The sequence below is a fragment of the Spea bombifrons genome, chromosome 4 (assembly GCF_027358695.1).
Source record: "Spea bombifrons isolate aSpeBom1 chromosome 4, aSpeBom1.2.pri, whole genome shotgun sequence".
Classification (NCBI taxonomy): Eukaryota; Metazoa; Chordata; class Amphibia; order Anura; family Pelobatidae; genus Spea; species Spea bombifrons.
In genome coordinates this window covers 45,895,662-45,907,824 of record NC_071090.1, presented here as the reverse complement: position 1 = coordinate 45,907,824, position 12,163 = coordinate 45,895,662, and the positions used below count along the sequence as shown (strand labels likewise).

The window sequence follows — 12,163 nt, the reverse complement described above, 5'->3', positions numbered from 1 at the left end:
GAAGCCCTTCTCACACACATTACTGAGTTTTAGAAGACTCAAATATGGGCTTCCTCTTCAAAAGCATCTGATTTTCTCTCTACTGTCACAACAAATAGACGATATCCATCATGATCCATTTGTTGCACTCACTGCGCCTGTCGATTAGGTCTATTTTCCATGTAGGGAATCTCCGAAGAGATGAATTTTAATATCTCTGCTTTTACTGCTGATGATTCATTTCCTTTCTCGCATTTTTAAAAGCCATAATTATGTGAATTAAGCCGACGTTCGAATCTGGGTACGCTGAAAAATGTGCTCTGAGGATATCCTTACAAATGAATATTTAAGTATTAAGTATTATTTTATGCAGATGTCAGGTTTTAAGACAATATTTAGCATTTTCTTAACAGTACAAAGTGAATTGCAGAGTTTACATCATTCTGTAGTGCTGACCTTTGTATCATAGATACATTGAACACAAATTGGTTCAGTAACATGTTTTGTTCATATGCTGTACAGTTGAACCCCAGTTTGCCGATGTTTATAAAGATTATAGCGGAATAGGAGTTCATGTTTTTCATAATGGCAGATGCAGTTGGTAAGCTTCCAGCAATCTGACAGATCAGTGTCCATTACAGAAGTGACCAACTGAATGTGGGAGACTATATCAAAGCTGTGAATGGAATAAACCTCACCAAGTTCCGCCACGATGAGATTATCAGCCTACTGAAGAATGTTGGAGAACGAGTGGTCCTTGAGGTGGAATATGAGTTGCCTCCAGTGGGTAAGTGCCCCAGCTAACGTCCACTGTCCTCCTGATTTTCAACAAAAGCAACTGTTGCATTGTAACATTAAGCACTTTGCCCTTTAAAACGGTTAAAAGGACGGTTTTGGATTTTCTGTAATAATATTCTAGCACCAATTGAAATCATTTAAAAATAAAAGTCCTAAGAACTTATGAATTTATGGAAAACTGTGGAAGAGACCTCACATCATCTGTTCTACCACTGTTTGCACTCTTTTAACCAGCTGTAATTTTTACTTGTAACAATTTTTTCAATCCGTTTCAGGTACAATCAGTCTAGGTCACACACTGTTTTGTGAAGTTATACTCTAGCTCATGTGCTTTGGTTACTAAAATGCTTACGCTTAGAATTTGAGAACGCAAACCCTGTTTTCTGCCCTTTCAAAAAGTCAGGTGGTGAGAATTGCATTCCACTGGTATATTTGGGGTTACATTAATTTTCTCTACAGCAGTGTTGACCTTTTTCTCACTTCAGTTATAAATCGTGTCCAGGTAGATGCAAGAACTATGCTTGCTTATAGCGTCATTTAGCATTTTCAAGTTTTGCTTTCCTGATCTAGTCTGATGTAAAACATTTAGCCCTGGAGGCAAAATATCATAGCTTTGTAAAATCTTCTCATAGTTTTTGACTGTGAATTCAAGGCACTATGAAGTGCAACAAAGTATATTTCTATTATGGTAAATATATTTAGATATTCATATTACAATGCAGTGTCTTTAGGTAAGTGCTTTTATTTGTTAATTTTCATTTTGAAAGAATGCATAATCGCTTTAATATGAATTCTTCTTTAGATGGGGTGTCAGGGACATTAGACTGTCCCTTTAACATCCCTGTTATTGAAAGATTATTTCCTCTAAGGGTCTGGTAAGCAAAAGTATATATTCATTTCAAATGTAATATTTTCCTTCTCAAGGTGCTTTAAATTATTACAACTTCATGTTAATAGTCTCCCAGTGCACTTAAAGCACATTTGTATGTTACAGAACACCACATAATCCTTTACCATGCTAGTAGCTGACTAGTGTTATATTTATAGCGCTTAACTTTTTGTGGATATTTATTGTAGATTTACCCTGAGACCCATACCAGGGGTACATTAATTATTGGGCAATGTACCAGTCAATCAGAATTTCATGAAGAACAATGATGGATGAGGTCTTTTCTCCTGTACCATGCCTACTAATAAATGAGTTCTCTCCTGGAACGTGCCTGGAAATTAAAGGATGGGTTATTCTTTTATGTAATGCGTAATGAGTGTTAAAGACGCTTCTCTTTGTGGAGAACCCGTTCTAATGGGTAGAAAACAAAAATAAGTAGGTAAAATCTGATGGTCCTTGAGGCCCTCAAGATACATGTAATAAAGAAGCCCATAGACGTAAAATGAAAATATACCGTATGTTCTTTTGTTTAACAGGGCATTATTGTTTTTGGATTACGCTATATATTCCTCTAGGTGTAAATATAGCTAAATATAATATAACATATGTGCAACTTTACATGTAGAAAATAAACAAGTAACAATGTAAAAGGGTGAAATCTGATCCCCACAGTGCTGACGCCTAATATTTGTGCAAGTTCTGATGATGCAAACATTCCTCATATAGCGTTGCCCCTTCATCACAATGTGATAGAATTCCAGACTCTGATAAGGCAACCTTTCTTATAAATATACAATATGTACGTGAGGTGTAATCCCATGCTCCATAAATCTTATTTTTGTATGCATACATTCATCTCTGCTGTGTTCTTTTATGCAGAACAAGTGACCTCTTCATGCTTCCGTCTTGAGTCTTCTGTTTTAACGCTGTTTCCTTTAATTATTTAGTGGTTTGGTCTAAGCTGCGCATGACTTTCTGCCTCTTAAATGAAAATATTAAATGAATCTACTCTGTTTTGTTTACGGTCCAACGCTTTATTTAGTTGGTGTGTGTATATGCACAAAGCAGGGTGTCTGATCATGGTTTAAACTATGAAGCATCTTTTTGATGATGTCAGACGTCAACCTGTAAATAGACAACCTGTCTAAAGATCAGCGCTGGAACCTAATTCTGAGTTTTGGACAACCATGGAAACAGCGGTCTTTTTCTTGCATAGGTAAATAGGATTTCTACCGGAATTTGGAGTTTAGCAGCCTATTTACCTAAAGTTCCGTACAAATGCATGATCTTGATGTTCCACCATAGCAGTATATGTGCAATGGTAATTTATCATGTCATATTACTACTTCTACCACTGTTTAATGAGTACCTGTGTGTCTTCCCACTTAGATTACAGCAACTTTTATTTAGTTCAAACCTTTCCGCTACCAGTCCCTGCTTTTAGAGAACATTTTGGACACCTGAAAAGTAGAGGCGAATGCATTTGTGCATTATGTGCATCTGCATGTTATAGGACAATTGGCTCACTGGAGGTCACTGATCCAGTAATAGACCCCTGTATCATTTTAAAAATTCTGCATGAAACTCTAAAAGATCAGTCTTTGACAACTTTGACAATTAGTTTAGCACCGCTAGAATTCTACACATTATTTTGGCCAATTATGGTGGTAGAACAAGGTGCCAGACAGGTTAAGAAGAGAGGGAAATATGCAGTGCTTTACAAGATGCATCTTTTTAAAGACAAAGAGCTTGTATAATTAATCAAACAATGTTCTTCAGCTTTTCCTAAGTACCCGTTATCATCAATCAATTTACGTGCAACTTCACCATGTTTGGTGCTGAGCTGTCTGTGCCTGGGATTTATAATGCTAATGATAGTTACAAGAGGGTCATACTTAATAAAGGAAGGTTTAATATTGGGGTTTGTGAAAAACACTACTTCTGTTAAACATTGGCAGAACTGAGATTCTGTGTCTGCACTCACACACACGCTTACCCTGCTTTTTTACCATTGACAACAAAAGTGAAGTTATCAGGTTTTAGAAAGAGATCTTCCCATGACAAATTCAACTCATCAAAAGAAATATTCCGAAACATGTTTTTCCATGTCTTAATTTAATTTGCATTTGTTTGTTGAAAAGGTTGCTGCAATAAAACAGTAATGTGCATTTTTAACGGCCATAAATATTAGTTATAATTTGTCATTAGGTTACTTGTTTTCACCGGAGTATCACTAAAATTAATGAAGTTTGTGTCAGTTTCGGTGATTATGCGCTCTAATTTAATAGTGTAGAGCTTGATATAGTCAGAAGGTGCTGAGATGAAAAGAAGAGAGAATAATTTCAAGTAATAAATATACACCATTGATGTTAATAAATTCTTGTGCAGAATATAAAAATGTAAGATGCTGGTTGAAAATATACATTTTAATTAAAAGAAAATCTAGGAAGTTTATTGCAGTCTATTTAATGTAGATAGTGCTGCTTCTTGAAAAATGCATTATCTTGTAAGTTTCAGGCACTTATTAGCCAAAGCTGGAGTTCACTATACAGTTACCACTAATGGCACTGAAATGAGGCCGTGCCGTTAAAGGCCTCATTCTCCAGAACACTATGGGAACTATTTGTGTTACTTCTCGTTCTAATACGTTTCAGCCAGACTCATCTTGCCTTCGCTCTACTGTCTTTCCAGGGACACAAATCTGGTTCCCCTTCACCAAATATTTTTATGTGTCGTTTGGAGCTGTGTGCAGCGAGGATTTTTTTCCATATTTGTAAAGTGCACACCAATGGAGAGCAACAGCAGCCATGGATCTATTCTAGAAAATCTTGAAAAGGAAAACTGTTTTATGGTAGAGGACCACCAGAAAATGTAGTGAAGGTGATGGGATTTGCCTGATCTAGTAGCCTAGTGTGATATACGGTTGATGTAGGCCACTTAGGAGTGTTTTACTAGGATCTGATAACTAGGATATGATCACACCACTTGGTTATTGCCCCTAGTGCACCATGGCTCTTAATGGCTTGTTTTGTAGATATATGAATGTGGACCTCTGGGATAAGACATCATATCTGAGCGGTCTACACAAAGAAGCCAGACAAACAACCCCTGTGGTGTCCGTAGGTCTAAGAACGCCTCATCAGACCTAATGCAGCAACCCCTATTAACTACACCACTGCTTCAATTGTGATGTTCTGCTTCTGTACAACAACTGAACAATGTATTGCAAACCTCAGAGCGTCACATCATACTCGGTCTTTTGCAGCCTTTCAGCACTTTAAATCATTGAGGTACCAAGACAAGAAGGAAAAAAATAAGGAAATAACTAAGAGATTGTTAGCTAATTAAATAGAGATATGTGAGTGAGTTGTGGCAGGAGGTTACACTTGTGCACCTTGCACCTGTAATTCCTCACTTAAGTGCCACTATGTTGATCATCAAAGCCTGCTTTCTAGGTCAAGGGAGCTGAAAGCATCCTGAGGCAGAACGATATGCAGAAAGAATTGATTACTCATCAACATGAGGCCAGCAAGTGGAGTTTAAAAACTGACTCTAAGCCAGATCATCCTCGTGTGACTGGGAATGGGACGCTTAATTCCAGGAGTCAAATTCACCCCACGCACAGACAGAATCTGACGAGATGAGCTGCTCTGTATCTGGATACAATGCCTGGAACAGTGAGATATTTCTGACGCTCTTTAGCTGTCAGTGTTGTGTCTGAATACTGCATCTAAGAAGCTGTTTTCATCAATCTCGCTTTTAGCAATCTGTCTAAAAATGAAGCCAGGAAAAAAAACTAGGTCACATAAGTTTTTTTCTATTTCATATAAACTCATTTTTTTCACGTTGAAAGGTTGCTATTCAAATGTTCCTATTGTGAAAAAAGAAAAAATATATATATATATATAATTTGGGACACATAAGCTGGCATATGATTAGCTGTACAGTTCGATGCAACAGTCCTTCCTGAGCCCAAACCTATTCAAAGGACATTTTTTATGTAGTAAAATATGGCTTTATGTATACTAGAGTTTGTGTCCTATGTAAATTAATAATGTATGCATTTTAAAACTTTTTATCATGGCATCACGTAAATCCATTTTTAATCATTTGTCTAAAACACATTTTAATGTTTTCGCTAACAAAAACATGAAATATGAGCATACAATCAAGATTAGGGGTTGAATGCATGCTAGGAAATGCATACCCCCCTAACTTCTACTCTGGGAATAGTAATGTGGGGGGTTGAACTTGGGAGGTAGTACTGTACATGCGCACAATTCTTCCCATGCACAATATGCATTCTCCAGAGTCCCAGAGCCAATCCCGCTGTCCTGTGAGATCTACATCTTTCCCAAAAAAGCTCAGCCGGACTGCGTGATAGAGTGTCAAAACTAGGGCTCTCCTGCGCAAAGTGGCACAGTTGGGAGACATGGAAATGCAAAATTAGGAAATATATATATATATATATATATATCTTATATGTCGCTAAGTTAGGTACAACGTAGGGACAATAGTGTCTGGCATTTCAACCAAATAACCTGTAGCAGCGTCCATTTCACAAGATGTTTTGGTATTTCCTCCTTTTGCATGGATTATTCTATATTTTGACCTTACCCCTTCCTATCAGATAATATACATATACCTCCTACCCCAATCATTTGCCAACCAGATTCTATAAATTTCTTCTGTACCATGCAAGCAAACGGTGTTTTGTTGGAAGATATTTATATTAGTAGCATGAATCAGATTAGAACGTTTATAACTGAATTTAATAGCTTTCTTGTGTGATAAAAAGCAACTTGGGGATGGTTTGCTCCACCAAAAAACCCACCAAACATGAATGCATATTAAAAGAATGATTAGTCCCTTCATACATTAGAATAAAAAACATCTTATTTAATAGAATGAATATTGAAAGCAATATTCCCCCTCTGCTGTCAGCTAAATGAATCCAACTGGCAGAAATAGGAATGTCTGTTTCTATTTATTTTTCCTCAATATCTCTTCTTCAGTAATCATGCGTGAATTAGATGATTTGATGTTGTCACTGGTAACTGTTCAGTGAGAAGGAAAGAAGCTCTCTTATGTTGGTTGTGGGCAATGCTTAAATATTAACATGTTTCACAATGTGTGACCTCATTTTTTCACCCCCTGGAGTATGGGCTACATTATACGCTGTGAACAAGGGTAGAAGGAGCAGCAGCAGTGCATAGCTAACATTTCCCTCATTCATTCGGTCATGCAAGCGTGGTTTAATACGAGGCAATGAAAAATGAAATAACGCATCCGTATAGGAAAAAGGACTGTCTCTTTACCGTGCCATATGCCCACTTGTATTTATGTCTTCAGCTGGGAGCATTCTGAATATTTCAATAAAATATTCTTATTTTATAGCTAACCAAATAATATGGTATACTCTTCTTGCATTTTCATCATGTATGGCTGAGAACAAATTACATTTTGCATATGAGACTACAGGGACATCTTGTGTGTTTATATATATATAATATATATATATTATATATTCATCAAGAGTTGACGTTTTCTCTTTCTAACTTAACCGTTTATTGTGAAGGTCCAACCCCAGCAAGCTTCTGCCACAAGGAGAGCTTGACTGGCCTGTTGTAATGAATCGTTCAAGCAGTGACATTTCTCCAGTCTTCTCACCCGCTGAATTATGCATTATGCAGGGCCAGCTCAACTTAATGGTGACTGTTTATAAGCTGAAACAACATCTCTCCTGCAAACTCTGCAGTGACTAGACCCCAGATTATTTTTGGAATTCATGTTTTACATAGAATGTCAAATAAAGTAGAAAATAAAAAGAATTTCCATAACCTTCACATATTAGCCATCTCCAGTTGCAAATTATGGCCAACCGTTGTTTATCTGTCCTGACGTGCGTTTAAGTCAGCCATCTTACAAGCTCCCCTGAACTTTGTGTAACAGCCATTAAGTATTATGAAGAAGCTCCAACAGGAAAGGACTGTAAAGAAATGGAAAAAGAAAATTACCGTATTTGCTCGATTATAAGACGACCCCGATTATAAGACGACCCCCCAAAATCAAAATATTAATTTAGGAAAAAAACAAAAAGCCTGAATATAAGACTACCCTATAGGGAAAAAGTTTTACCAGTAAATATTAATTAATGTAAATTATTTTCATGTTTAATAAAAGCTATGATTGAGAAAAATATATTTTTTAAATTTCCTTTTATTTGCCAACCTGCCCCCCCAGTTATGCCACTCTGCCCCCAGAAATGCTTTATACCCCCCTATTTGCCACTCTGCCCCATGATATGCCTTATACCCCTGTATGCCACTCTGGCATATAGGGGGTTAAAAGGCATATCATGGGGCTGAGTGGCATATAGGGGGGTATAAAGCATTTCTGGAGGTATATAGGCATATCATGGGGCTGAGTGGCATATAGGGGGTTAAAATGCATTTCTGGAGGTCCAGAAATGCATTTTAACCCCCTATATGCCACTCAGCCCCATGATATGCCTTTTAACCCAGCATGTACTGGCTGCCTTGGCTTGATAGGAGTGTGATTGCTGTTAGCAGTTTGATATATATATATATATATCAAACTGCTAACAGCAATCACACTCCTATCAAGCCAAGGCAGCCAGTACATGCTGGAACCTGGGGATGATAGCAGTGGGATTACAGCCTCCATATGCCATGCTACAACCCCCACCCCCTTACACATCCATGCTATCACACACACACTCACACTCATTCACAAACATTTAAATACTCATTCATTCCCTTAATCACACACACTTCACACATACTCAAAAACCCTCCCCCACCCCCTCACCTGAACTGCAGATCTCCCACTCGCAGACTTCTGCAGGGGACCGGCTGTAGCAACTTCTCTGGCCCCGCCCTCAGAGGAGGGAGGGGGGAGATAGAGTTCTGTGAGGACGCTGCAAGCTTCCTGCCCTGCTTCTAACAGAAGAGACGCTGCTCGCGACCGGTAAGCAGCATGGCGCCAGCATTTTTTTGGGGTCTGATTAGAAGACGACCCCGATTATAAGACGAGGGGTATTTTTCAGAGCATTTGCTCTGGAAAAAACCTCGTCTTATAATCGAGCAAATACGGTAAATTGAAGATGGGATTTACTCACTGGTTATTTATTACGTCATCATTACCTTTAGCCTTAAAGCAGCAGACACCATCTCAGATGAAGTTAAGAAAGTCTCCAACCAAAGAGCGGAAATCCCTGTAGATGTATACCTGCAAACATATTTGTTTATACAGCAAATAATTTCAAAATGTAATTTTCATTTTGTGCTTTAAGAGGAAATCGAGCGTCTTAGATGAGGACTTAAACATAAGCAACAGAAACTAGGCTTATAACAACTTTATGGGGAGATTGGTGTCTTAGGGATTGTCTTACTTGACTAACTCGTGTTTAAGCAGGAATACCCTTTAAGGTTGATTTGCTCTCCAAAATAGAATTTGAAATGTTGTTAAAATGAAATGTTAAAACTAACACTTCTCTTCAGCTCCATCCCACTTAGCTCCAACAATTCACTAACTGTAGCACTTGGCCATATTAAGAAACGTCTATATAACAAAAGTAGTAGTATTCCAATCAATTGTTTTAACAAATAATAAAAGGAATCCTTCTAACCAAGTCAAGAATTTAAAACATTGAGACCAATGAGAACCAGTTTTGAAATAATTATACACTGGATTTGCAATTTTGTTTCATATTATTATTTTAATATTATTACTGTTCTGATTAAATTATCAGATGATGAGAAACGGTTGTGGAGGCTACATATTTCTAATAATATATCCTAATCGAATTTATACTTCAAAGTTTCTGAAGTCAGATTTGTTTGATATTGTGCACCTTGTAGAGTTGGACAAAACAACCTAAAGATTTCCTTGTACTGCAATTATCCAAAAACGGTTTCCTGAGGTGAGACAGATGGTTAGCATTTGATTATCACTGGAGGGTTTCTCCCTGAAACAAAGAATCTGACAGCGGGTAAAGACCACATTTTTTATCTTGTTTGAACATCGTTATTTCAAACATTTTATGTTGTCAGAAGGCTCAATGTTTATGACAACCTATTAAAAAATCACTGTAACTAACATATGGTATTTTACCTTCTGGGCAGCCTTTTCTGTTAACCTAGCAGTATTCAATAATGTAGCGTGCTAACATTATTATTATGTTATCTCTCTTCTGAACATTCTTAAAGGGATGGTAAAATATGAAGCATGTTGCTTGAAAGTTGTCACATCTCAGATATTCATACTCAGCTGTTCAGGCAACTAGCGCTTTGTGCTGCTCTTTCGAGTTTGGCTACGTTTGCCATTAAGTTACAGTTTGGAGATAACATTTTCCCATAAAAGCCATCCATTTTCTATCATTTGTCATGAAACTTTAACATTGAGATATTATTATTTAAAAATATTATATTGATAAATGATAAAATGATATTTTACATTTGATTGTTCTTTGGCATTGGCGATAACCTCTCGTGTTCCTTCAGTTAATTTCCGGTACCATGCCTGCCATTTGCAAGGTATTCTATACTTTAAGAGAAACACATTCCTAAATCGTTTAAGGGAAAAAATGGGCTGACTTGATTTACCGCATTCTTTGACGGCAAATAAATAAATGAAGTACGCAGACGTGGTTAGGAGGTTTAGTTGTTTGACCAAGTATGAGAATGTGGAAGCCATGTGATCATATGGGTCTATTCACTTAAGGGAGACCTGAGTCAAACATGCATTATGCAGGGGCCCTGGTGAATGTATACTGAAAAGAGCCCTGTATGAAGCATAGTTGAATCAGTAATATGTCTCCTCTGAGTTTGCATTATGCAGCGCCTGTTCAGCCTTCCTTAGTTTAGAAAGCTGACAATGCTTACATTTAGCACATTACTATGCAGAAGAGCATCTCTGAATGCACAATGTATTGAAAGTTTAAGCAGATGGGCTACATGGGGCAGAAGACTATTCTACAAAATGGCCATGGAGTGTTAAAATAGAGGACTAATTTTACTTCAAATAAAACCTTTTATTGACATTGTTTCAGGGTACTATCCTATATATCCTCTCATTTATTTTTTTGGGTATGGTTAGAGATGCTATTAAGTGCAGTGATTTACCAAGATTTTTTTATTATTATTACTTTGTCATTGATCAATATCTATTTATGCAACTGATTAAGCTATTTAGAAGAAAACTGATGTCTTGTCTACTCAGTTCAATTGATAAATCAATTTTGGGAGCCCTGTAACTATGTTTGAAGGGGTACCATGTCCAAACCAGTCTTAGGTACGCCAACTTATTGGAGGGGATGCTTAAGGAGGAGTAGGTGGGCACTTCTAGGCAAAGGTCTAGGAGGCAGTACTTAAAACTATATGCTTTAAAGTGTTTGATCTATAGCATTACCACCTACCCTTAGTCTTCTTGCAATGGTAGTATGTCAGTCATCTGAGGTATGGCAAACCTGGTGGGAATTATTGCTGGGTGATCTCATAGTTTCCTTTGGACCGATTCCAAGAGGGACATTTATGAGAAGGGGGACAGATCCACATGCTGGTGTAGAGTTGTGCCATTGAATAATAGAGCCAGTTTATCATTAATATATCTAGAATCTCCAAGATTCCATGACTAAAGGTTAATCTGTTTCTTTTGCAAATATCCACCGTTTCATCCATAAATCTACTTGTTTATTGATGACCGTTCTCCTTTGTCCATTATCATTATTTTTATATATATATATATATATTTTTATAAAAACACATTGTGTAAGAACGTTACAATAAATATGAAAATATGAAATAGCTCTTTTTCCCTTTTAGAAAGTTGGACAGTGATGCCACCAATAGGAAAGGGGAGATTACAAAGATCATTTAAATGGGATAGATTTGGGATAAGATGATGGTTTTTCACTAAGTGTGATATGATAGGTGGAAGAAAGTAAAATTAGAGTGATTAAAAAAAACCGGTGATAAATCAAAGAAATGTCTATTTTGTCTAGGCTGTCCTGCTGCAGTTGCCATGGTAAGCCTGGAAATAGCTAGCTGTGATTCATTACTATAAAAACAACAGAAGAGTGCCTAGAGTTATGTCCCATTTAGCTGCTATAAAGTCATCTGCAGCAGATTATATTTTCCTGTATAATGTACCAATGATTCTGAGTTCCATCAGAACATCACAGGAAGAATTTTCTGAGACATTTATATTCTTAGGCACTCTCTTGTTTTCTTGGTACTGGTAAAACCTTGCTCTGTCTGTGTTATATACATCTAGTTGATGAGACTTCTGTTTTACCCAATTCCTTTATTATATAACCTATTTAGCTCTTTCCCTCAAAAATCCACATGAAAGAGTTTTGCTACTGCCTCATTTTTATGTTGTATAAGGATACCATAGAAAAATAGATAAATGATGTTAACATTGACAATTAACATGAGATGACTGTGAATGGTAGTATTTGGCACTTGAGTTTTA

General features: G+C 37.0%; 1 protein-coding gene across 7 annotated transcripts in view; it reads left to right on the top strand.

The window, feature by feature from the left end:
* GRIP1 (glutamate receptor interacting protein 1) overlaps positions 1-12,163 on the top strand; it is a 188,371-nt gene that overhangs the window by 138,558 nt on the left and 37,650 nt on the right. For all 7 annotated transcript variants that reach the window (XM_053465590.1, XM_053465594.1, XM_053465593.1 and 4 more), the window contains exon 4: positions 621-766. In XM_053465590.1, the coding sequence (XP_053321565.1) occupies positions 621-766 (146 nt within the window). The remainder of the gene's footprint in view (positions 1-620; positions 767-12,163) is intronic.